Consider the following 27,318-nt stretch of genomic DNA (forward strand, 5'->3'; position numbering starts at 1 on the left):
GAGAGTTGTTGGAGCCTATCCCAGCTGATTTCGGACAGGAGGCAGACTACACCCTAAACTGGTCATCAGTCAGTCGGCGGGCACATATAGAGACAAACAACCATTCACACCCACATCCACACCGTCACTGAGTGGGAATTGATCCCACACTGCCACACACAAGACTGGCGAGTGTACCAGCACATCATCAGCGAGCATCGATGATCATAATCCATTCAATTAATAGATTCCTACAAAGATTCAGATAGATTGTACCACAATGGTGAAATACCATGACGCCCACCATAGAAGTCCACAGAGCGGCGAATTTGTCTGCCTGCGGCTTGATCAAAAACATAAAAATCACAAAACACCATCTGTGATGATGTGTTAGAGCTGGTTTCCCAAGTCTTAAATCTAGCATAATATTTGTAACCAAATTTGCAGATGCATTGGGGGGCAAGGCAGAATGCTCACTCCTGTTTCCCAAATTCACAAATAAACTGAACTTGACCATTGCCCGGGCACAGAAATGACGATGCACCTGGCACGAAAATAATGATATGGCTGTTTTTATGCTGAGCGCAGACTGCTTTCTGTTACCAAACATTCTGTCAGATGAATCAGGCACGATCCAACTCCATATGCTGGAACGGTGCAACTCAACGCCAAACATGCTAGACTAGACTTGCACTGGCACGAAAATGAAGGTACACCCTTTTTTTTGCTGACTACACAGGCGCCAGTATGTGTTCAATCTCAGTGGTTCCACTGTTTTCAACTTTTAAAAAATTTTCAGAGCTGACTCACCAGAGACTTAGAATTCTGTTTGGAGGGTGGCTGAAATGCTCGTACATTGGTCGGTGTTTCTTTCTCGATTGAGTGTCTCCTCTGAGGGGTCTGCCGTCTCTCTGGCTGTGGTGTAGATGAGATGGGCAGGAACTGTGGTGGAGCTGGGGATCGTCATAAAAACACAGATAACTTGGTGTTCATGAATTTAGTTATTTGAAAGACTTTCTATTTGCCGTGGTAAAGACCCAATCGGCATTATAAACATGCCACAGGAGTATGGTTTATGAGGTGAGTATTAATTCAGAACTCACTCTTTTTTCCCAGTGCTGACTCTGGAGATGTGTCATCCATGAGAGATGTTGCAACACTCGAAGTGCTGGCTGATCTGTGCCCTAAAAACTCATCCTGAATAAATATATGGAATCCACAAAAACAAACTATAACAATTTGCTCAACAGACTGATGAGTTTTGTAATCAAAATTGTCACACACAAAAAAAAAAAAAATCACAAGCCCCCCACTGACATCAGAATCAGATGTGTCGAGTTCGGCAAGGCTGGGAGCCTTCAAAAGCTTCTTCCTCTGGGGTACAGACTGAGAGCCGTAGGGTTCTGCTTTGGGAGATGCCGGTTCAATAGTCAAGGACAGAGTGCTGGACGTCCTTCTGCCCATGTACGGACTAAATTCATCTGCATAGAGTCACACACAAAGGACTGTCACTAAGATAACCAGACAAAAAAGCACTGGATCTCAAAACATTTTCTCTTGGGATTTCTTGCATCCATTCTTTTTGTGATTCCAGATCTATTCTGGTTGGCTTTAAATAATAATTTCATCGCAGTTCATTTGAATGACAGCAAAGTCAAACCATGCAAGAATCCTGAGAATAGAAGACAATATTTGGAGATCCTTGTGAGGTCAGAGAGGGGATGGATGGGTGAATTAGGTGGGTCAAAGCGCAAGGGATTGGATGAAGCTGGTGTTATTACACAGAGCGGAGGCATCTTTCATGAAGTACTCAGACTCTGGGCTCCAGACTTTCCTCCAATATTTCAGAAGAGATGAAGTCCAAAAGTCCAAGGCCATTGATGAATAAATACTTTTTGGCCCTGCAAAACTGTACATACTGTATATAACTTAAAGTTGAGACACAGCTTGCAGTTGGATGGTGACAGCTCCAAAGTGTAACTTCGCCTCTCACCTGGAGTCTGCTGGGACAGACTCCAGCATTCCAGTGACACTAATGAGAACAAGTTGGATAACATATGGATGGGTGGACGGATGGAGACAGTTTGTTCTGACTACAGTAATTAAGGTTCCATGGACTGTGAAACTGTTGCAAAAAATAAGAGCAACAACAACAATTTGCAACGAGGATTGAGAAGGAATGTGGAAGTCAGTGAGAAATGAAAAGCCACAGATGATATTTCTCCTATTTAAGGGGAAAATGGCATCCATCATCTCAAGGGGGTATTTTTGCGCTGCTGGATTCAAAATCGGATTGAATATTGAGACATCAATGTGCACTTAAATTCCACTTTTAACACAGTAATTGATCAGATAACATTAGTTGACAGCCAGTCAGGTGGACAAACAAGGCCATTGGGTTAGGGTTGAGGGAAAAAAAAAATCTTCAAACCAACATGGCTCATACTTTACCTAGTCCTGTACGGAACAAGTCCTGTGGCATACTGCGAGTTTTGCCAAAACCTAGAAGGGAATACCTCCTTCATTAGGTAAGCTACACACGCCTTATTTCACACGTCTATTCTCATTTAAGCAATGCAAGAATGGAATGAAGTGTCTTTTTTTTAAATGCATAAATTTACTCTGTGATTGTGATGTACAGGACATCCCCTTTTCTAGATTCCACCTTATTAGACCGTACAACAGGGCTCTGCATGATCGCCCAAATCCTCCGTTTAACCGTATAGTCATTTTGGTCCTTTTTAGTTTGGAAACATCGAGTGGCGGTATGAGCAGCACAAACAGTCCGGGATGCACCCTGCCACTCGCCCAAAGTCAGCTTCGACAGACTACCCCGTGGGCCCGACCAGGAGAAGTGGTAGAAAGTGGATGGATGGATTAATGGTTTTGGCAGTGTAGCAAATGGACGAATGAAGGTTGTGGTGTTTTGTAACATACTCGGGTGGTGTCTCTGTGCTCATTGGGCGCAATTATGGTTTCAGTGTCGTGTTTCTTTTCCAGCTTCTCAATCATGAAGAAGCCATTCTCATCTACTTTATGAGCATTACTTTCTCTTTTTCTTGTGATTGGTTCAATCGGTGCATTGTACCCTTTTGTACAATGCACAACGATAATGATTCCTAAAGATGCCAAGTTGGCAGAGGTGCTTTTTCCCCTTCTCTAGCACTCAATTCCTTGAAAAGAAAAAAAGACCAGAAGCACCAGAAGGCAAATGTTATGCAGTCGGGCACAGTCAGACAAGGGGACATTTAAAAAGAAGAAAAAGTCTTCCTCACATAACAAAAGGCTAAGACACAGGTGTCCAAACATTTTCGTTTGAGGGCTGCATGTGGAAAAAGGGTGAAAGGGCCACTTTAAAATTCTTCCACTTCCACACGCTAAAGTCAGTCAAGAAAGCAATTATACATTATATTTTTTGTATTGTCTAGTTAATTTCATCAGCTTTCTCTTAAAGGTGTTAAGACAAATAGTTGAGGATTTTGGGGTGGCCAACAGTTGTCTATCTCACAGAGTGGATCCAGCTCTGCACTAAACAGCAGCCAAATCCCATCTCCACATTCAGAACCACGAAAAGAACAAATAGTCGTAAAGCGACCATTTTTCAGACAATTACTTGGGGATTATTTACATAGAGCACAAAGTGGAAGAAACTATATGTGCCTCTAAAATTGAATTATCTTTATTCACTACAGTGTTTTGACAATAGAATAGCACAATTTCTGTTATCCTTTTAAACATAAGAAAAGTTCTACAGTAGATAAACAAATGTATTACTAGTAATGGCACCAATTTTTCTGACACCCTCCCTAGTCACTCTTGCCCACCTTCAGCTTTTTTTAACTAACCTTGTGGCTTATGTTAGATGTCATCTTTAGTTGTTTTGTTTTGTTTGTTTGTTTGTTTTTCATCATCCGCTGAAAATGGATGATGGGCCGCAAATAGACCCCGGGCCGTAGTTTGGACACCTCTGAGCTAAGCCAATGCATTTAAAACAAGTCTATAAATTAACCACTGGCTTTCATGGTAACTCAAAAGTAGTGAGGCGCTGACTGTACAGTCGGCCATTAACTTCAATGGCGAGAATGATTTTACATTTTACAGTTACAACTTTTACACAATATAACATTTTGGAAACAGTTTAACAGAACAAATTGTGTTTAACCTTAGAGTTTTGAATAAAGATTCTAGTTTGAAACAATATGTTACTATATCAAGGCAAAGAACACATCTAGTAATTGTGTTAAATGATGACTGATTTCTCTTTCCTTTTACTATTTTACTTACCTTACTTTCTGTCAATTTATTACTGTATGTTTTTATGTTCAATAAACAAACAAATAAAAGGTTGAATGCAAGCTGAAGGAGAAAAAAACCTTTTGGGTAATGAATTGTTCATTTGAATGCAATAGTGCCTTCCAAATCACTTTTCTTAAAATAATTACATTTTTTCTTTTGACTTAATAAATGTTTCGGTAATTGTTCAACGGCATTTTTTTTTTATACCACCCATCTATACTCACTCCTGCTGAACAGTGTCCCACATCAACACATTGTACAACCACACAAATCAGCCAACCTTAATAAGAATGAAAAATGAATGCAGTGTGTGTGTGTGAGTGTGTGTGCGTGTGCGTGTGAGTGTGTGTGTGTGTGTGTGTGCGTGCGCGATGAAAAGGATGACCAGCCATAGCGAGTGAGAAGAGAAGAGATAATTAAATAAATAAAAGACGGCGAAGGAGCAGGAGGAACGTTAGTTACCTGACGCATCAAAACTGAAAGACATGCTAAGTGGCCGAATTACTGCAACGAGAAATGCATGGTATGGGACAGTCACATTGATTAGGTGGTTATTTGAGGCAGAGTGTTATTTTAAGTCATATACTTATAGTGCATGTAGAAAGGCATTCAAGACAAGTGTGGGAAGAAACTTGGACCTTTACAACCCACAAGCAATTAGCAGCAAAGAGCGAACTGTAATTTACATTGCACTTAGTATTACAATTTGACTGTCGCTATATTGCAATCTGTAGAGTTCGAAACACAAGAAGAGGTGATAGCTGCAGCACAAATACTATGGTTTCAACGGCATTAGCAAAGAGAAGAGCAGAGATTGAAATCTTTGTGTGTAACACAACAGTTTTGTTATTTGAGAGCTAAGTACTCCTAATAAATTTAGGTCATTCGTACAGTTAGTATGTCAAGTTTTTGTTACACCACCCCAGGATGAAGAAAATAATTTGCACCCACCAACGATAAATCATTTGCCTAACAAATTGGTGGAAGTACATCTCTGCAGAGGAGCTAATACTCGCAGAATCTCTGACAGTAAAAGTGCTACGGCCACCTACTGTTGTGGATGCACAAATACATTCCGAGTACAACAAAAACAAACAAAAAAAATGTTCCTTGAGGTCACACACGCACTGGTGTATTAATACTGAGAGTCAAAAGAGACAATGAATCACGACATTGTGATGTCGATTTTTGGAAGTGTTGAGGGTCTTACCCATCCGTCCCCTGCGGACCATATCTGGAGTCACGGGTCGAAGTTTCCTCTCAGATTTAATTTCCTCTAAGATCCTCTCATGCAGGGTGGGAGGAGGCTGAGTTGGTGGTTTCAGTTTACGTGCAGACACCTTCCAAAAAATGTGGTGATTGACAGAAAAACAAATACATTGGGATGCTTGAGGGTGAACCACAGAATTGTCTTTCCTCAGTCACAAAGTATGCAAAATGTATTTTAGAAATAGAGATTTTTGGACTGCCCTGTGATTGGCTGGCAACCAGTTCAGGGTGTACCCCACCTCCTCCCAAATGGTAACTGGCCTAGGCCCCAGCATGCCCCCGACCCTCGTGCGGGAAAGTTGCTCGGATAATGGATGGATGGATGAAATTATTGATCATGTATGTGACCACAATGTATCCAACCAGACATCCCCCAATTTTGCCAATGGTCTTTATCTTGCAAACAATATCACAAGCTCGCTGCACTGGGATTCATTGTGATTAGAGGGCATAAGAATGTTGTTCCACTTACGGGGTTAAGGGGTGGTCTGGAACGAATGAACTCCAATATGACTTCATGAGCACTCTTCTTAAGCCTGGGCGGGATGTCTCCATTCACCTGAAACAATACACAAACGTAAAAACCAACACTGATCCATCTCTTAAATTTATTCTGAAAAAGAGTTGAAACAATAGACGGTATTGCAGTTGTGCGGCGTAGGTTTCCCAATCACAAATTGATCCATTGCAAACTTATACCACTTCAACAAGAAAATTCAAGATGCCATCTACTATTGGCGATGCCCCGCGATCACAAACCGATTCCCCTTCAACACGGGCATTGATTCAGCCACTATCAGCGGGGGCCAACATACCCTTAAAGATTTTTGTAACCGTGCTTGGTGCTGAGTCCCAAGGATAGCGGGTCAAAAAGAGTTTTTCAACACTGACTTTGTTTACAAGCATCTCCAGCTCACATTTTGGTAAATGGGTACTCACCACCAAATGAACTTTTATTTTTCTGATAAACTGTCTAAATGAGTTACTAATACTGTATACATGTCATTATGGTCATTGTTTTGACATTTTAGTGCATGTTTGTTGAATTATTGAACTATGAAGAGGCACCTTTAGGTTAAACGCTGTTTTGCCTGTGAATTTAGCTTTCTGTCCTCTGATTGGACTAGCAGAGAATCTTGAGGTCACTTCCGGAATGTTGACATACAGTAGTCACTCTGCCACTATGGGGTATATAAGAGTCTGAGTTTTGTACATGCCTTTGTGGCAAGTTGGAGTTAGAATAGTAGCGTTTGCAAATACCTTTACAAGGATTTCCAGGTTAGCGATGTATTAGCATAACATTTGATGACCTCTCCCCCATCGCAAGCCCAATGCTCCTCCAGGCAATGCCCCTTTTTGAGCACCTTATTTAAATATTAGTGAGGGCCGGAGCAAGAGTCTGGTAGTGAGGTGAGTTCCCCTTTAAGCTGACCATCCTTGGCGTAGAGATAAAACATTCTTACTTCCACCACATTTAGTGAGTAGTATGGTAATGATTTACAACTGAAAATAGTCCAAGGCTGGAACGATTCCTCCAGATTATCCAGACAAGTAAAAAATAGAACAACGTACGTAAAAAATTAAGATGACCAGTACATTATTATATGACTGTGTCGTCCATATTAGACACTCACCATGACTTTGCGCAATTTGTAGCGTTTGGACCTGATATCATCCATGAGCATTTCGTAAGGAGTAAGCTGGTACTCAGTGGGCAGTGGGTTGTACTGACGCTCTTGCACCTTTTTCAGCTTGACTCCTTCTCGAAGGTCTCTCATCACCTGAACCCAGAATCGAGCCTGACAGGAAGTAAAGGGCATCGGAAGCAAGGAGGCACAACACACACATTACCAGCCTTTGAAAGATGTATTTTTTTTGTGTACAATCTGGATGATGCTTTCACCCAGTTAAATAAGGTTGTGGACCATAAATGAAGTTATAAATCCATTGATGAAGACAGGTTTGAGTTTCATTAAAAATAATAATGGAGTTGAGGTATGCACAGTTGATCAGTTGAGATCAGTGATAGTTTGTGTTACCCAGTCAGCATTTTGTAAGTCATTCAGGTCTCCTTTGGGATCTTCTGTTGACTCTTCCATCTTACGAAGATTCTGTTATGAGAAAAGAGAAGGCTGACTTAAACTAAAAAGCGTTAGTGGATTCTAAATCTACCTTGTTATACAGAATTATAATTGTTATACAGAAATATACAGGTAAGTTGCAATTCCCAACTGACTGACAAGACGTCGCTTCTGTTTTGTCAGGAAGGGAGCAGAACAACAGATCTCCATTGTACCGCTTTCTGACAAAATACATTATGGGACTAAACACAGTGGTATGATAGGTAAAGTGTGGAAGTAGAAAGTTTTGTCGGTTAAGTGGCATATTGGGAATGTGGCTTGATGGACCAGTCAATATAACAAAACAAAACTAGCGGTTCAGTATGATGTCCATTTCAAAGCATTGGAGTAGCATGGATGGTGATACTTTAGCCGTCAGCTACATAGGTAGCGTGACATCACAGCAACACCACAGTGTGTAACTTGACAGCGGATAAACAACACAAGAGAAGTGGCACAAAACAATGGGGGGGGGGGGGGGGGGAGTAGGCTCACATTGGGCCACACTCTACCATTAGTGTGTAAGACCTTTTTACACGCTTGTGCACCTTATATCTACACGGATTCTCCCATCCAGACTTCTGACATTCCCACAGTACATAGAGTAAGCTGGGAATGAAAGTGAAAACATCGTCACAAACGGACACGAATGATTGGGGCTTAAGTGGTCTCCGGGTGCCCACTTCAAAGCTGTGATTTTTGATCGCCTCCTGCCAACATTATATCTCTTCCAAATGGAGATGTTCTTAGAGTTCCTTATAATCATACTTTGCATGCATCGATCTCCTGCATGGCCTCCAGCGAGAAAGTTTGTGCTTCCGCCATGTAAGCCGTGTACATCTCTTGTGCTGAATTTAAATGAATGGGAGTCTGGCATCAAGTCAGCTGTGTTCATACCCACAATGGCGCAAATGCCCGTTTAAAGAAAAATCCACCCATGCGCTTTGTGCTAGACTAGTGCTGGCCATAAAAATAGGGCCCTCTGTGTTTTGCTCCACACTTAATGATCATACCGGGAGAACTACTGCAACTGATGGCCTAGCGATGTGTTTAAAAGGAGGAAGGTACAGGTTGGAAATTATGGGATCCTATTGTCTAAACACTGTAGCGTACCCTACATTTTGAAAAAAAAATCCCCTGTTTAATAGTGCTGGTTTTAATACTACTCTACTCAACTCAACTCTGCCCGATTTAATAGTTGGACTGGTCATACCGAAATTTGGAACAATCACAAGAACGTGCAGACAGCAAAAGGATCTCCATTGAAAAGAGAAATCCCGATTCACTTTGTTTTTCTTGCATACGGCCAGCTGTCGTGACTGGCATATAAGGTCTGCCATGTGTTTCTTATGTAACATCACTCGCACAGTCACATGCATTTTGCTACATTAATACATGCATGACAACCGTCATCCATTGCTATGTGGTAATCTTGAAGGGTTTACAGGTCATTTGGGGCAACCAGCTAACTATGTAAAACTAATAGCTGCGGAAGCAGAATTTCTATTACGCTTTGATGATTGTGCGGATTAATTAAACTCATGGTCAAATTCTGAGTATTCATTTTCTCCAACTTGGAAAATCAATTGATTACTGAGTGTAGAATTCAAAAGGGACATTTTTAATCAGCCCTCAAAACTGATTTCAGCAAGACAAGAAAACTGTTTTTATTATAAGACAATTTTTGATCGTAGGGGTATGTTGACCAACTGTTATTAATATACTGTACATGGGGTTGTTTTCAAATTATATATACATATATACATGTATTACATATACAGTATGTCTACCCTTCATACCAGCTTGTCTTCTGCAAATGTCTGTGGGAGACATTAAAAGAGACAACAGAGGTTAATGGATAAAGACTGCCATTCGGATAAAGAAATGCTGTGTGGGGGAGGGTGACTCGCAGCTGATCTCCCTCATATGTATGTATTGTATTGTATTACCCAATAAGTAATGCACATTCTCTCTCAACTCACATGTCCACACAATCATGTGCATCCACGTGTAATCACTCAAACACCAGTAAGAGGTTACAGTAGGTGATATGCGAAACAGCGGATATTCGAGGGGCATTCAGTAAACTATAAGGACTTTTTTCGGTATAAGGACCTCTGATACAGATAGAAGCTTACGTTTTTTTTTCTTTCCAACGTAGTCTCCCAGAACTGACACACACGTTTCCCATCTGTGCATAAGCTTTCATATTTCCTCAGCGTAAACATTTTTGGACTGATGTCTCAACCAAGACCTTTGACTTCATCGTCACTATATGCGCCAGTGCGCAGATTAGATGTTTCGCTTTGATGTACTAAATTAAGACAACAGCACAGTGCAAATGTTTTAGGCCTCCAACAGACAGACAGGCTGATAGATTCCTTCCATGAAGCTTTAAGTGAAATAATTCCTGCCAGGGCATTTTTCTTCTTGCGCATTTCAATTTGTGGCTCCACACATTCAAGGTGCTCTTTTTTCCCCTCTGCTGTGGCTCCTGGTGAATTTGGAACATAAATAATGAGCATATATATTTTATCTTGGTTTGTTAGTCTTCCAAATGCAGTAAAATGAATTTGAACACTATGGTGCTCTTGCAACATGAATAGCTTAAAATAGCTGCTGTAACTGTAGTGAAAAAATGGTAATCAATTATATTTCATCAAGTGATTGCACAAAATAAAATCATCTGGATCCAGATACATTTTTTAGTAGACTTTACATCTACTTAAAATGTGTCTAAATCCAGATGATTCTACTGTGTGCAGCCACTTGACAAAATAAAATTGAGTAAATTCAACACACCATTCTTTTCAGTGTGCAAATGTGAATTGAAACTCCCACTCATCTTGCAGCCCTCGTGTGCAGATGCTCATGTAGTTCAGTTGGAATAAAATCATATTAACCAGGTAAAATAGATTTTTTATTTGACTTTTTTTTTCTTTACAAATGCATACAGTGAAAAAAAAAAATCATGCCACTGGTTGCACAAAATAGAATCATCTGGATCAAGATATATTTTGTAGTCATCTACTTAAAAAGGTATCTTGATCCAGATGATTTTTTTCCCCCCATGTAACCGCTTGTAATAAAATTCAATAAGTTCAATGACATTTTTTCCAGTATATTTTATGTCGTGTACAGTTTGTGATTCTAAATGAAAGGAACATACAGAATGTATGTACCGGTACATTGATTGTAATGTAAATCAGGTCCAGTGGAACTGATTGCACCCAACCTTAGTTGAGTGGTGACACCAGAAAATATATAGATTTTATTTTGAACAGTTATGACTGATGCTGTTTAATTTATACAGTATGTAATGAATAAGGCCATTGGAATAAATAAAGTGATTATTGGTATCTAAATTACATACAAGTACAGAAAATTGCTATGGTAAAATAGCTTACGCCATCCCTTAGTGACGTTCATTCATTCAGTTTTCTTTTTTTTTTTTACATGCCCCCCCTGGCCCCACACCATTAGGAAGAATCCCCTCTGACCTCCCTTTTCTTTTGAACAGTTATGTAACCAACCAAATTCCCTCTATTCATTCACACACACACACACGCACTCACGCACGCACGCACGCACGCACACACACACATTGTCGACATGCACCTACCAACAGGAAACATTTATTCCAAACCACTGCTGCCCAAGAGGCAAAGCCTTCACGTGATATTAAAAGGTGAATGAACAGTCGAAAAAACATTGTGTTGCGTGTTCATCGCAACAACATAAAACAGTGAATGAGGGGAGAATTAAAATGCATTGATGAAATAAGCCTATGTTCAACCAACTTATGGTTGTCCAATACTGTTGTCATGTCATCAAGTAGAAAACAGCAAAGTCGTATGATTACATCACTTAAAAAAAAAAACACTAAATGTAATTCCCAGCATCAAGTAAGTTGCCTATGTAGAGTAATTTGAAATACATTGAACAAATAACAATTACGTCAATGTTGTGTGTGAAAAAGTTGTAAATATTTTATGAAGAAGAATGTACATTTTATTACTGCAGTGAAACGTTGAATAAAGATTTTATGGGAGTGACTCCATCGCGGAGCACCAAAGCTATTCGTAATGGCGCTTGCCTGAACATTGGTTTGGAAAGTCAGTGGGAGTCGGCAGGTTTGTCTGAGTGTCAGCATGTCAGCCACTGTCATCTATGTAGGACATGTTACTTTGTCTTTATTGCGGCCCATTTCAGCCTGTCAGCTAAAGCGCGTGTCTCAGCAGCACCACACTCTGCACTGCTCACTCAGACTGTTCGGACTGTTGGAAACACTTTTTGTTACACTGCTTTTGATCACTGGTCATTTGTATTTTTTTTATGTCAACAGAACCCACACTTGAAGCATTTTGACATTTCTAACAAACAGTTAATCAAAAAGAGTTACGAATGTATGAAGACTTTATCCCATCAGTTTGTTGGGTGACATTTTCCATACATTTTACTTAAAAGTGGTTGCAGACACCTTTAATTGGGTGAATTTGACTAAAAATATCCACTGTATTGTACAGTATTATATTGTAACTACTTTCAAAATCAAAGCAAGAAGGTTCTTGTTTTTACACTTGTATGGGGTGAAGTGTAAGGAAGGGTTCTTGGTCCAAACCAAGTGAACGGTCATTTGTGAATTAGATAAAGATGCGCTGTATAATCAAGAGTATGCGGTGTTATATCAGTGTATGGCCCATAAAAGCATGTGCCGTGATGAGCCCATTCATTTATTTAGCCACGGGCATTACCAGGGATGCCTTCAAGTATCAGCTGATGTTCTGTCCACATTTCTATGAGCCTCTGTAATTTGCATGCCTATTTCATGCTACTGTTTGAGCCTTCTTTTATGTCATGGTTTTTGACTGAAACAGGAGATGTTAAATAAAATCTTGTATATTACTCTCATGTTGATATTTCATTCAGGGAAAACCCACACAATCTGAGGAGAGCCAATATATGCCGTATAATTCAAACAATGTTGATTACCATAATTGTAGTTTGATATTTGTAAAACCGTTGTGAGACCGTCATTAATATGACGAGGCATCCATTCTCGACTGTGTGTGTCCTGTTCAAGGAAGCTATCCCTGTTGACTTTGAGCCAAAGGTAGAGTGCAACTGGGACTCTACCAATCAAGCCCAAGTGTTGTATAGACGGGGTACCAGTTCAAGTAAATTGGCACCTTCCATCACAGAGTGGGAATTGATTCCATGCTAGCTGAACAAGTACAGGTCCTGTGACGTTATAAGACATATGACAGCATTTCCACGTGTTGTGCCTCCAAACATAGAGCCCCGAGTTATAAAGCTTTCACCACGTGCATAAATGGCTTCAGAATGTGACTGTTGTCCCAAGCACCCGTGGGGCATGGACTGAAAGCCTGCACCACTAAATCTCCAACATCACTCAGTCATTCATAGCTAAATTAAAGGTCAGTCACCATTCCTTTGTAAAGATTCATGTGAAGGGTCTGGACTTCTCCACACCCATAACCATAAAGGGAATAATACTAAATAAAAATGACGACTCACCTCTTTGGCATTTTTGATCTTGTCCAAGAAAGTCCGTAATTCTCTGGTCTCTGTGTACAAAGCCCGACAAACTGCCTGGTAGTGACTTGGAGCGTCCGACTGACTGGGTAGGTGATCCGTGCACAGCTACAAGAAAATGGGTTTAAAAAACTTTTTTTGATTTTCAAATAGGTTTTCACACCCCAAATATAATAAGTATGGCAGCCAAATCTACGTACAGTACCTTGAGGATACCTCTGTAGCCATGAACACTAGAAATGCTGTCAGTGTCGTCATCTGCCTCATCTTCTTCCTCAGTTGCTTCATAGCCTTCATCAGGGCAGACGTCCCTTTCGACGTCCGCTATGTTGGTCATCATGTCAATGAGCTGCTCTAGTGGAGGACTGAGCTCCCTCTCTTCATTCTCTTTCAGTCCATAGTCCAGAGCCTTGTAGATCATGATGCCCAGAGACTCTATCACCTGTATGTGCACATAAAACATAGTCTCAAAACTTTAAGTTTGGGTATATTTTCAAAAAAATCATTAAATTTTTTTTTTGAAGAAGTAGAAGAAGCCCCCCAAAATCTGTCAATTTCTACTACCGGTAATTCATGTCACATGCATGAGCAGTTCAAAAGGCCGTGCTACCCCACTGGTACAGACTCTGAACTTCTTTGTTACATTAAAGACAATTATCTAAGACAAACATCGTATGCGTTATTGATAAGATAAGATAAGATATCCTTTATTAGTCCCACACTGGGGAAATTTACAGCCTCCAGCAGCAAGAATGTAGGCAGAAAGAAGAAGAAAAAACAAACAAACATCGTCCAATTAAGTGCAATATAAATACAAAATGGATAAATCGCAGTGCTATTTACAGTTGTTTTCCACATCATGCACATGCAAATATTGTACTATGATAAAATATTTCCAGAATCATAATATGATGGATGGATTATTTATTAATTTATTTATTTATTTATTCGTTTATGGCGGCACAGTGGTCGACTGGTTAGCATGCCAGCCTCACAGTGCAGAGGTGCAGGGTTCGATTCCAGCTCAGGCCTTCCTGTGTGGAGTTTGCATGTTCTCCTCGTGCCTGTGCGGGTTTTCTCTGGGTACTCAGTTTTCCTTCCACATTCCAAAAACATGTATGGCAGGTTAATGAAACACTCTAAATTGTCGCGCTCACACTCGTGTGAGCATGAGCGCGGATGGTTGTTCGTTTCTGTGTGCTCTGCGATTGGCTGGCAACCGGGTCAGGGTGTCACCCGCCTACTGCCCGAAGTAGGATAGGCTCCAGGACACCCGCGACCCTTCTGAGGATAAGCGGATTACAAAATGGATGGCTGGATATTCTAATAGATCATAATGAAGTCATCCTGTATTGATGACAAATAACTGCAAACTATGACTATAATTTAAAGGCATCTGAACATGACGGCTACCCAATCAAGCATATCACACTCCACTTAAAAACCTCCCTGAGTGCTTACCAGGCTTCCAAGCAGCCAAGCAGAATCATAGGGTGAAGAAGAGATGGAAAAAGTGCAAACTTGGTCACCAAAGGAAATTTGCAGCAGCTGCTGCTGCGGTCATTATCACAAGAAAGAGATTGACTGAGATTACAGCGTGTTTTGTCTCTAAAATGAAGTAAACAAAAAAGGCTGAAATACGGGCTGCTTCACACAGCAATTATTTTTGCTTTACTGCTTCTGTCCTGCATAGGCTCCACACCCTCCTCTCAACTGTTCATTTCAGCATACATGATTGTATGCTGAAATGAGCATAATACAAAAATGCTGTATTGAGCTATTATGTCTCACCAGCTCTATCTGGTGCATATAATTTTCATCAGAATCATAAAAATGGCTATTTGTAATACAAAACATTGAAAAAATAATAATAATGGCAACATTTTATATTAACAATGCACAATCAATGTAAGTCTAGGAAATGTGATGAAAAGTATGAATGACCCCAGAAGACATTCTGTAAAAACTTGAAACCAAACTAAGTGGTTGAGAATTGTCATGACTATCTGGAATATTCTGTTGACACATACATCAGTTGTAAACTGTGAATCAACTTAGTAAGATGTATGGTATGTGTTGCCTTTCCTAAAAAAAAGAGAAAAGGTGTTGATTGAAAACAAATTGGAATCCATGCAGTCAACTACGCAAGATTTAAAGGATGTTTGATATTTTGTTGGAATTTAAAATACTTTTTTTCTTTTTTGGTGGTGACCACACGAATTAGAGCAGAGGTAGTGCAACTTTATGATGAGTTCCTCTAATTATTTACATCATTTTGGAAAACAGCTCTACAAATAGAGTAAACCGAAAAGAACTCAATTTCAGCATTAACTAAAAAAAAAAAATAGTTATACCCAATCTGGGCTGACCACGTGGTGGTAGGCAGCAATTTCTACAAGCAATAGCCATCAATCACCCTGACAAGAACAAGACAGTTAATGGCAATAAATGACCTTTAATGTGAATGAGTAAGAGGTAGGACTAAACCACTTAAATTCGAGGCTGAGGAGAATGCGTCCAATGTGACTCAAATTAAGAAAGTTACATTTCTGTTTGCTTTTGTATCTGCATTTGAATTAAAATGTGTGCCACACCTCCCAAAAATTAAATCGGTTAAATATTTTTTCTGTAATTATGCTCACAAAAATACCAACAAATTAAAACGAAAACAGTACCTCTTAACCTCACCCTTTTCCATGTGTATTTTCATGCATTCCATATCCATGCAAATTTCTCCATTGTGGGACAAATAAAGGTTTTCTTATCTTACGTAAAATTAGTTTGCATGCAGCCTTCAAAAGAATGATCTAAACTCAGGCAAAATAAAACAGTGGATATTTTTCAAATGCATTCATTTTGTTTATGGCATGTATCTCTATAAAGGAGTGCTTTCCAACTGAAATCCATGTTTTGTGTCATATTATAGTTTCAATTTTGACCAAGTTTGAGATTTTAAAGGGGCCTCAGACCTGCCTGTAGCTACCTACTGTGCTTAAAATAACCAGAAAATAAAGAATAATTCAGACATCAGCAAGTAATCCTCATTTGCAATAATTAAAACACAAGTGAGTTACTTTTTTAAAGGGGGCTAAGACCTGCCTGTAGCTACCTACTGTGCTTAAAATAACCAGAAAATAAAAAATAATTCAGAATACGGCAAGTAATGCTCATTTGCAATAATTAAAACACAAGTGAGTTACTCACCTCTATCTGCGTGCTTGAGTGGTATTTACCTGGAGGGTAAAAAGAAAACATGTCTTTATGAGCAGCCAATAACTGAATAACGTATCTTACATGGAAAACTCAATCCAACTTTAAACTATATTTTAACGAAAATACAGTGTTATAGTTCTCCCTTGTTACATAACTTAATTGGTGGAAAATTTGCCCTTTTAGCAACGGAGCCAACAACAGTGTGTGATCCAGTATTTGTGTCCCGTTTGTTACATCATAACTATTTCACTTCATTTTGACAGATATGCTCTGTGTATGTTTAGAAAAGTGCATGTGTTGTTGTGATTTTTACCAGACAGACAAATGAGAAAGCACTCAAATGTGATCGCATGAGCGAGGCAATCGAAAACGTTTGAAAAATGATTAAAAGATATTCATAGCAAATTCATCCTTTAAAGGAGTGTCCACTTAAAGGGGCAGTCAACCCCCAAAATTTCTTGACAAGAATAAGTTCTTGAGTCGCTGATGGTGTAATGGTACACTCGCCTGACTTGTGTGTGGGCAGTGTGGGATCGATTCCAACTCAGTAACGGTGTAAATGAGGGTGTGAGTGGTTGTAAGTCTCGATATGTGACCTACGACTGACTGGCGAACCGTTCAGGGAGTAGTCCGCCAGAAGTTAATCGGGATAGTTTCCAGCGACCCTGTTCAGGATAAGTGGTGTTGAAAATGGATGGAGTATTACTCTATGCAGCACCACGAATCTAAACGCGGCATTCCGATTAATATTGTGTATGTGGAATATTAGTTAAGCAGTAAAATCCATTTTTGCCATTTTTTGCCATTTTGCCCCTTGCTGTTGACTGAAAATGACATCATAGTTGCTCGGGGCTCAGAGAACGATCAATCATGGCTCAGCTTCAGAAAACGGGTGCACAACTATCGGGGAGCAGCCACAAAGTGACATGGGGTGGCCTTGGCCAGCCCTGGCCACCTTGTACTCAGCCCCTCCATGGTCGATTATCCAATGTCAATTTATTTGGATGAAAAGTTATGTTCTCTCTATGAATAATGTTTTAATTGATCCATGCCAACCACGTATAGTAATAGGTAGAACAATGAAATGCTTTTCCATTCGATGAAAGAAGGTAAATAACCTTATTTGTAATCGTTTTGCTTAGTGGTGCTGTGAATTTTTTTTCCAATATGAAGTACGGGTCTAGGTTTAATAGGTTGGGAAACACTGCTTTAGGCACATGATACATGTGAATTCCCCGTAGGTGTGTCTGTGTGTGCATCTGTGTGTTTAGTGTCAGTGAATGCAGAACATTTGTATATATAGCCAATAAGTCAGTCATCTACAGGCCCTGTACATGCAGTTTGTGACAATAGGTGATAAGACTAAATGTCAAACTTGCAGTTCGACACGACCATGTAATGTGACTAATCGGTTTCTGCACTTTTTGTGACATTTTGATCATATGCCATAAAGTAGTATAATACGTGTTTCTTAAAACAGCTAATTAATTACAGACTGAACAGCAGGGGCTTCGTTGTGACTGCTCATTATCCAAATCTCACCCTGAGAGAGGTACTTGGGTGAGGGTGTGAAACGTGTTCTCCTTGAAAGCACTTTGCCCAGAATTTGATCAGTTCCCAGACATCTAGCCTAATCACATGCTTTCCCCAGTCAAAAGCCTCTTGAGCAATGAACATTGTGATCTGATACGAAGCGGCACAACAGGCTGAGAGAATCAGAAATCCTCATGATCCTTCACACGTGATATTAGCGCAAAAGAAAAATTGAGAAAGTAACTGTGGTAATTCAAAGAGCACTTGGTAGTCATTTAAAAAAGACAACCACGGGATTGAGGGTAGGGAGGGGGCGACGGGTTGCGCGCTCCTTTGTCAATGGTCATGCTGATATAAGCATGACACTTCAAGTTAATTGTATGGCTGTATTAACGCTGACAAGTTAAATACGTGCTACTTATGCCAGTGCAATTGGGGTATCAATTACGATATGGCTAAGTTGTATTTTTTACGGTGATATAACTACATCCCTAGTATAGCTATAGTATTGACCCGAGCTGCACGCCGACTGAGTTAAAATCAAATGTGTACCTTCACAGCTTTGTTTGTGCAATCTGACCGATCCGTCCTTTCCAATCTGAACATCTCCGGGTCCTGATATCCTCGCTGTGGCCGCCGCCTCGGAGCATCTCCTCCTCGGCTGTTCTTTCAACAGCGTCACACAGCATTGGTAACATACGGCCCAAGCCTGCTCTTCGTTGATGGGCTGGCTGTAAAGCCCGAGTATCTCCTCTAAAGACAGATCATCCGACCGCGGGTCCTCCGTGGAAGTCATTGCTGCGTGGTGTTGAGGCCCATCGAGCTGCCTCGCAGCATCCGTCAGTCCTCCATGCAGCCCGCCTCCATGCTCGGCCATCCTTTCATTCTCTCAGCGATGGATGGAGGAGGCCCGGTAGCGAGATGAAGCCAGGCCGATGGGTGAGAGTTAACCTGGAGGAGGCATTGATGCTTACTCACATCCTCCTTGTGGATCGCCGGCAGCAGTCTGGACGGGCTGAGTAGCTTTTCTCGATTTGATCGCGCAAGGCTCTGATGCAGAGAGTCACAAGACGGCGTGCGGCTGAAGCCACCCACCTCACTTTGCTCACTGCGTGCAACTATACATGTGTGTTGTTACTTAAATCACTGCCTGGAAAGCTCAGTTCCTTATCACGTGACCTCCCTCTCCCTGTCCCAGCCTTGCTTTCTTGTTTTTTCTTACATTGTCAAGCGTAGTCAGCAAAACACTCACATTCAAAGTGCTGTAATGTATTGTTGCCTACCCCATTATTGAGCCAAGGCACACATTTTACATGAGAAAAATGTCACGGCACACAACCCCCCCCCCCCAAAAAAAAGTATACAGTATGTACAATACTGAAATAAGGATGAGCATGTCTCCATTTGCTCACTAATGTATTTAATGCGTGTAAAATTTGATTTTATTTAGTTCAACATAAAGCTATTCTTCTAAATGGCAACAGGTTAACTGTATCTTCTGCGAGCTATTGGAAGAGCATTTTGTTGTTTTGCACTACACATCGTTGGCATAGATGGATAAATAAAGACGCTTTTAAACTATTTTCTATATCACTTAAATTTACCAGTCATGGTGTGAGATGGAGCCTATCACAGCTCATTTAAGGCTGGGCACACCCTGGACAGGTCGTCAGTCAATCACAGGACACATGCGAAAACCAACCATTCACACTTAAACTCACACCTGTGGACAATTTAGTTTGAGAGGAAACAAATGCAGGTTTGCATGTTTTGAGTAGAAGCAGGGAGAAAAGTTTTCTCCCTGCTTCTTTCTCAGAAAACCCACGACAGTAGAGAAGGCAATTAAAACGCCACATGGAAATGCCGTAACCTTGATTTCAACCTCAAAACTGAGGCAGATATCACAAAGCATGGCACAAAGTCTCATTTAAAATTCGACTCAAATATGACATTGTAGTATTCATGTATCACTTTGTTTGTTTTTCTTCTGGATATTTTTCTCTTGTTTATTTTTTGTTTCTCTCCCCTGTAAATTTAGTTCTTTCTGACTGCAATTTTCACAAATTCAAAATGCAAATGGCAATGGTTGCAGTACATTAAATTCTATTGTTACACAGAAAACCTGATCTGGAATAAAGGGGACACAGATCCTCCATTCCACATGATCTAGCAGCCCAACAGGACATCTTAAAAATAAATTAAATAAAATTTGAGGCGGATTCGCTAACCATTCATCCACCATGCACCTTAAAGATGTATTTGTAGTCAGTTATGATGGACTGAATGAAGTGAACTTGGATTATTTTTCTGGAGAATATAAATTTATTTTTAATAAAATTGTAGACATTTTTTAAAAATCATATTGTCATTATGGATTGTTGTGTGGAGAAATTTGAGGGGAAAGAATACTTTATTTCATTTTGGGATGATGCCGTACCATAGTAAAATGTGGAAATACTGAAACGCTGTGAATCATCAGTCACCAACTCAGACACATTAGAGGTATAGCCTATTGAGTGCAATGGCAAGGTTGCGTGTACATGTTTTTCCAAAAAATTACATGCTTTTGGAATGAGGCGGAAAATGTTCATTTTAAACATTTTAATAAAATGTCAATAAAATCAGAGTGCATTTCTAAAAATGTCTGTCATCTTGGGCTTTTCTGTGTTGACCTGACACTTTTTTTGAACAGTTAGTGTTGAAATAGTCTGCTATGCAAACAGTGTCCACAAGACAATGTCATGAACAATATTTATTTTTTGTTTTTTATTGTACTTCACACAATTTATAAGAGGTGGTTGTCAATAAATTTCAACAATAACGTTGAGAAATACTTCTCTTTTGAGTATTCTACACAACACTTATGTTTTGAACACACACAATCACACAGCCCCCTATATTTATGTCAACACAAAGCATTAAACATCAACATAGAAGATGCAATTATCAATACTCACAAGGACGTGTGGAATAGAAATGTAACAATGAATGTCCACCATGATTTTCACAAGGTGTGGCTTCAAAACAAATGTAAACAAGTCTTTAAAAGTTCCTTTTTAAAAGTGATAGAAGCTTGTGTATGTGTATTTTTACCCATAAGGAATGAGCATGTCGCAGTGACATTCAAGTGTTACACCCAGATGGGAGACAGTGAGAAGAAATTTGTTCCTGATAACCTTGAAGATAGAGTGGGGCCAAGTTTTACACTTTGAACTCCAGAAGGTTGCAATCAATCTTGTAATAAACGTAGGGATAATATTCTTGCTGGCTCAGATTCAAACCTGGAATATCCATGGCCGACTAGGGGGAGAAAAAAAGTACAAGTTCACAAAAATGGCAATTTGACAAGTCGGAGGGTGGAAGATGCACCCTAAAGCAATCAATGTAGTTTTGGGTTGATTTTTAATCTTGCTCTTCCTATTCAAAGTTCTCAGCAGAGTTTGGCAATGTCTGATTACACATCTGGAATATCCAAACAATCCTGGATGACTGGATCACTGAAGATGCTCCTAACCTTTGCATGTAGTTTTTAGAGTCAGTGTTTCATCTATACGCTTGCTTTTCTTGATATAGTGAGGTTGGAATGAGCAATAAAAACCCGAAGATGAATGTCCAGAGCACTTACATCTATGATTGCTGCTGCACTGCTGTCCAGATGTTTGTAGAGTTCATTGAGCACCTCCCTCAGCTTCTTTGTAGTCTTCCTGTTTGGCTGAAGTAGCATGGCTTGGAAGTTCACTGGAAGCCCGTACCTGAAAGGACACCCCATTTCCAACAATTATGTCACAACATGACATTAAAACACATGACTGGACAGTGTATGAATAACCGAATGTGATGCAAATGCTACCAAGACACTGAAGTCCAGTTTTGTTTGGCATAGTACCTCAGAACAGATTCCACAAAAACCCTCAGTGCTTTGATGTGGATCCAAGCAATGAAGGCTTCACTGAAGTTCACTTTCAGCCATCGAACAAGTGGTCCCTGCACGATTAAGTACATTTCAGGTACAGAAAGACTACTGTGAATTGTATGTGGAAGTGTTATATGTGGCCAATACCACAACATGTCCACCTTCCTATCAAGGAAGGAAACCTCACATTTTAATGTCATTACAGGACCTTCTTTGACTAATATCCAGCACAACACTGTGTGTTTTTTCTTACCTGGGCAAACAATTTCCAACACAAAAACTAATATCATTAAACATTACTGTTATCGCCATGTAGCTAAACTTATAATCTTAGCTTTTGCTTTGCACTTACAAATTGCTTCTTTTTATCTGTAGATAGTCGTGTCATCTCCTCTTTATCTGCCTTCATCTCCTCTTCATTGTACTGAAAGTCTCTCACAGAGAACCTGCAGGACATGAAGGTTGCATGAATGTACCGTATTTAGATTTGTCATTAAATGAAAGTCTAGCTCTCCAGAACGCTTCACATTAAACAACAACAACATAACGCTTTTGATGAAATTCTTCACTGACATTTCCATTACCCTTGACCTGGTTCTCCATATTAACTACTCAGGACTGTTCACTGTGAGTCATCTCAACATGGTTGAACGCCTTACTTGTTTTCTCTGGCTTTGTGTTTGAAGTCATCAATGGCTTTCCGAAACAGAGTCACACTGAACAATCCACTGTCGTTGTCCTCAAACAAAAGACTGGAAGAAAACAGTGTTATCATGCTATAAAGAAATGTGTGCTGTATCTATAAATTGTGAAATTATATACTGTACTACACATCGAAGAAGCCAAAACCCCAAAGGAATTGAAATAATACACACTCTGCAAAGTTGTGCCTTCTCAAACCATATACGACTGCTTACTTTGAGGATCGTGGAACCACCATTTCAGCAAGTGTTTCATAGGTTTTCTGCCAGTCAGCATAAGATGTTCTGGAAGTGCAACCAAGCAGGTCATTTTCCCCCATACTTTACAGGTCTTGTGACTGATCAAAGATTCAGACTCACTTTGGAACAACAGCCAGCAAGGTGATGAGGTACTCAGAGTCAAGAACAAAGTCTTCCTTCTTGACAATGTCAGCCAGGCTCCTCGTAAGCAGGCTCCCTCTACCGGCAGACAATAGTATTACAAAAGCGCAGCTTTCACCCAGTGAGGGAAATCAGTGTTGACAAAGCATTTCAGAATTGTGCTGACTTTTAAGACCACACTGACTTGGCCACGCAAAGCCATTGATTTCTGAAGCTTGACTGATGAATAAGCATTTGTCAAGCACAAAATGACACCACACTGATGCTTCCTTGTCACCCATAAAGGGAATGGATATTCTAACGTAAGATGTCAAGGGGTGGGATATTCAATTGAGTAAGCTACAGTGTAATACATCAGGTCTGCTTGAGGACTTTAAAGCTAAACATTTTTGCTCAATTCTCTTAAACAAACAAGTATTAAGGTTGAAAGTATTTCAATAATCACTGACACTAGCCAGAACTAGCAGAATATACTGAATATACCTCTACTTGTTCGCACATTTGCAATTAAACTGTATCTATCCCAGCATGATTAATTGCAGGTTGTGGAAGGCTAACTAACGCATTTTTCCTTTCAAGGTTCTGTAGGTTTCCTTTCAGGTTGTTATAAGCTGATGCTCGGGTCTTCAAGTCGTTGTCAATCTGGGTGATTTGCTGTAAAATAAGAATTACACACAAAAAAAACAAATTACACAACCTATTTGAGAACAACAGACCTCAAAGCAGCACACTGGTGCAGGTTATGCCACCATGACTGACTAAAGTAACAAAAGTACCACAAAACAAAAGGCTCTGAAATTTAAAAAAATAAATAATAATAATAATAAAAATCTGTTGCATATTTGTATTGGTAATCACATGTCATATTTCAGTGCAAGTGGCATACCTTTGAGATGATTTCAGAGATGTTTTTAAGTGATTGCTTGATAGGGTACTTGGCCATGTCCCATTGAAACCTTGTGATGTAGGTGACGAGATCGACTATGGGAAAAAAAAATTAAAGAATGAAAAAGACTTCAGGTAGAATTTGAGTCAAATGAGAGTACAATAGGCAGCCTAAACATTTATCAGTATGATGTAGAACAATCAAGCATGTGACAATCATGTTTATTTATTTATTTATTTTTCGATCTGAATTATAATGATTGATGTACCTCCATTGGCCAGCAGGTTCTCCTGTACTTTGTCTCGACTGTCTTCCAACACGTCTGCCATGTATTGGGCCACCTTCTTCACAACACTGTGAACAGTTGAGAGTCATCAAAACATGTCGTGCCACAGGGCTGCATGCTATTGGAAAAATATGCGATATGGGTGATGACTACAGTGATATCTGTATTCTCGTGAAAAGAAAATGACATTTCTATTATCTAATGAAAGAAATTATTTTTTCCCATGCAGCAAAATAAGATAGCTCAACATTTTCTTATATTAATTGTAATGCCCCTTGATACTCTTCACCTATTGGATGACGATGTTTGTTTAAGGTTGCATCTGACTGACCAAACTCGGATAAAAGCTTCTAATTCAATATGACATTTGTTGGATGTCTTTGACATATGCATATTCCATGGGCCAAAAATGCCATGACAATATTATTTCGATATCATGTGCAGCCCAATTGTGCTAATATTAATTGCATGCATAAAGCCAATGTAAACCCCATATTCAGCCTTAAATCATTCTGCAAACACAACCACTACATCATCCTAAAAATCTAACACAAACATACAAAAGCACATCAAAAGGTTTCATATAATCTTGTTGAGATAGAGACATGACAAAATTGGCAGCCATTCATAGTTCAAGCTTTTTCGCCACACAGTTCAGGAAGCTAAGAACAAAAATTCTAATGAAATCACATCGCCACATTTATGTTTACTATCCAAGTCCGTGTCCATCTTGTTCTGGTTGTGACAATAATAATAGCAGTATTCATTTTTCCATCGACCATTGGGGAACTTCAATAAGGAACTGGATTAAAGGCAGGCTAAAGTCAAACCAAGATGTTAGTTTTCCCTTCCACATTCATGGCAATACCCGCAGAGGAAGCACAGTGAAGCTAAAACGGTAAACGCTGCGTGGAAGATTTTGATGCCAAATTTACGCAGAACTACAGAGGACCTTCAAACATACTCAAAAAAACTTAAGCCCCTTGCTATAAATATGACTAATGAAAGAGCTGCTGGTGTGCCACTAAACTGCAAATTGCCAGGTTTGGACAGCTGGTCTTGCTAGCCTCGGCATCGTGTGAAATTCCTCATTGCTACAAGAGAAGAGAAGGGATTAAACGAGTCCTACAAGGAACCTGGGAATGTTTGCATATAATCAGAGAACTTCCATGGACTGTGTGCACCAACATCAATAACGCATATAGCACTCCATACAGTCAACAGATTGTAAACCGAAACTGCAAATTTAACTTACCTTTCAACAAAGGAATCCAATTTGGCCAATTCATCAGACAACCCAACTAAGACATCGAGTGTCCCCACCTAATTACACACAAGCAAAGAACAAAAATGCATTATTAATGAGAATGAGAATGCGTTGCGTTTGAGGAGAAGGTTAGGTAGGCTGTGTTTAAACAGTGAATTCTGTGATCCAGTCAGCCTACAGTGACAACTACGGGGCCCTGTGTACTTAGGATGGCGCCTTGTTGTCCAGAGCCACTCGTGCATCACTAAAAGTTCCAGGAGCGCATTGCAGCGCTGTGTGGCATCAAGGTCAATGGGGTTACTTACCTTAAGCACAGACAGAACCAAACCAGACGAGCTGAGCTGCTCTGGATGAAAACTTCACCAAATCAACACTTCATCATGCAAACAAAAGATCGGTTTAAAGGCTGCTTCCCTTACACAGAAGTGGCTTACTCTTGACAGTGGATTCATTAGGTGAGTGTATTTTGGGGTTATTTATTCTTAAATGCAAACAATATACATTTAAAACTATGTTTTGTTAAGACGGAAGTATTTAGTATTCATGTCACAAAAAACAGTGCATATAAAATACAGACTTTAATTTGGTTCAATAAAAAAAATACAATACACAGTTGCAGTTGTAAGAATAAATTAATAAATTACCAATTTGAGACTAAACCATTAATTACTTTAAATGCACATCTGTTAAAAGGACTATGAGGTCTTATCCAAAATCAAATACAATTTGTTTTATCTATTCTGATGGTATATCTGATTTATGTGATCTTAAATTTTAGAAGTTACATTAGATATCATATTTTTGCTTTAACTTAAAATAATAATCTCTCAAATTTTGATGACTACTTGAAAATAAACATGGACAAATTTAACTTTGTGATGATTTAAGAGATGTGTTAAAGTGATTAAGTCATGGGGAGCCAAAGTTTCTTTTCAAATTAAAATGCAGTACTGTACTGAAATACAGTACTGAAATCCAAGACGAGCTGTATCAAGGGTTTTGCAACAACAAAAATGACATGCCTCGGTTTAATTAAATTCTGTCAGTCTCAATAATATTTGTGTTTTACTATATTTCATGCAATATAACTCTTCGTGTGGCAGTCACTATACGCACGTACCTAATGTTTTGGCCACACAGTGTATCTGCTGTGTCTATTCACCCCTTATCATTGCAAATCAATCAATTCAAAGATGTCAACCAATTTAAAAAAAAAAATCCAGTGAGGCAGATAAAGCCATACAAACCTTCAGGTCGGGGATGCTGAACTTGTGGTTGCTTGAAAGGCTGTTATTTCGTGTGGTGGCCGTCATCATTTTGTCCCATGTTTGCTGGCATGTCTTCTCTCCCGGAGCAGAGATTAACCAAAACTCAGTCATTATCCTGGCAGCCAGAGAAATCTTGAGAGACAAGATGTATGTAAGATTTTCAGAGCAATATTAAGTTTGGGAGGAATTTCAATTTCCAGCATTTTTGTTGTACTGTATCTCAAAAACAACTCCCGCGCGAATGGACCGCAATATCGTTTGTAAATATAAAACTAACAACCGGCAACACGAATTATAAAAGGTGGTTATGGTAGAATACATTTGAAAGGGATTAGCCACCGGTAGATTTATTAGCTTTCTGGGGTTTAATGGTGGAAGAGGTCTTGGTTAGTACGGGTAGACAAAAATATTTGAAGTCCTCTACTCACCCGTATATTTAAATGGAGTCGTTAAGAGACAAATGCAACCTTTTGTGTCGTATTTTCGAATGTTAAATTAACTATCATTGCTGCTTGCCATTGAACCACTGTTGATGTGGTTTCTTGACAGTGGCATCAGTCAGGTGACCAGCCACAGGAAGCGGAAGTTCTCGCCAACACCGAAACAAAACTCAGAAGCGCCAGTAGCTGGTTGGTTGCGGTTACTGCAGA

At 39.7% G+C, this 27,318-nt stretch overlaps 2 protein-coding genes across 4 annotated transcripts in view; both read right to left on the minus strand.

Moving 5' to 3' along the window:
• The window catches only part of spire1b (spire-type actin nucleation factor 1b), a 25,881-nt gene extending 6,773 nt beyond the window's left edge, over nt 1-19,108 (minus strand). Inside the window, exons 1-12 of one of the 3 annotated variants that reach the window (XM_086113923.1) lie at nt 18,519-19,108; nt 16,425-16,453; nt 13,426-13,662; nt 13,203-13,328; nt 7,584-7,655; nt 7,179-7,343; nt 6,017-6,103; nt 5,486-5,615; nt 2,431-2,481; nt 1,297-1,460; nt 1,083-1,176; nt 790-932 (exon numbers count right to left, since the gene is read on the minus strand). In XM_086113923.1, the coding sequence (XP_085970049.1) occupies nt 790-932; nt 1,083-1,176; nt 1,297-1,460; nt 2,431-2,481; nt 5,486-5,615; nt 6,017-6,103; nt 7,179-7,343; nt 7,584-7,655; nt 13,203-13,328; nt 13,426-13,662; nt 16,425-16,453; nt 18,519-18,843 (1,623 nt within the window). In that variant the 5' untranslated portion in view covers nt 18,844-19,108. Of the gene's footprint in view, nt 1-789; nt 933-1,082; nt 1,177-1,296; nt 1,461-2,430; nt 2,482-4,737; nt 4,780-5,485; nt 5,616-6,016; nt 6,104-7,178; nt 7,344-7,583; nt 7,656-13,202; nt 13,329-13,425; nt 13,663-16,424; nt 16,454-18,518 lie in introns of all 3 variants that reach the window. The other 2 variants (XM_086113924.1, XM_086113925.1) reach the window with 2 other exon arrangements.
• Nucleotides 19,109-20,552: 1,444 nt separating this feature from the next.
• On the minus strand, nt 20,553-27,252 carry LOC147203429 (V-type proton ATPase subunit C 1-A-like). The gene is made up of 13 exons (XM_086114202.1): nt 27,097-27,252; nt 26,648-26,800; nt 25,389-25,456; nt 24,116-24,201; nt 23,848-23,942; nt 23,524-23,615; nt 22,941-23,039; nt 22,797-22,865; nt 22,539-22,631; nt 22,232-22,325; nt 21,853-21,950; nt 21,592-21,718; nt 20,553-21,266 (listed from the first exon to the last, which is right to left on the minus strand). Exons 2-13 carry the CDS (start codon nt 26,777-26,779, stop codon nt 21,168-21,170), a joined length of 1,152 nt encoding a protein of 383 aa, XP_085970328.1. The 5' UTR covers nt 26,780-26,800; nt 27,097-27,252; the 3' UTR covers nt 20,553-21,167.
• Between the last annotated feature and the right edge of the window lie 66 nt (nt 27,253-27,318).

The sequence above is a fragment of the Hippocampus guttulatus genome, chromosome 6, assembly GCF_054856545.1.
Source record: "Hippocampus guttulatus isolate MCC_2025c chromosome 6, RoL_Hgut_1.0, whole genome shotgun sequence".
Classification (NCBI taxonomy): Eukaryota; Metazoa; Chordata; class Actinopteri; order Syngnathiformes; family Syngnathidae; genus Hippocampus; species Hippocampus guttulatus.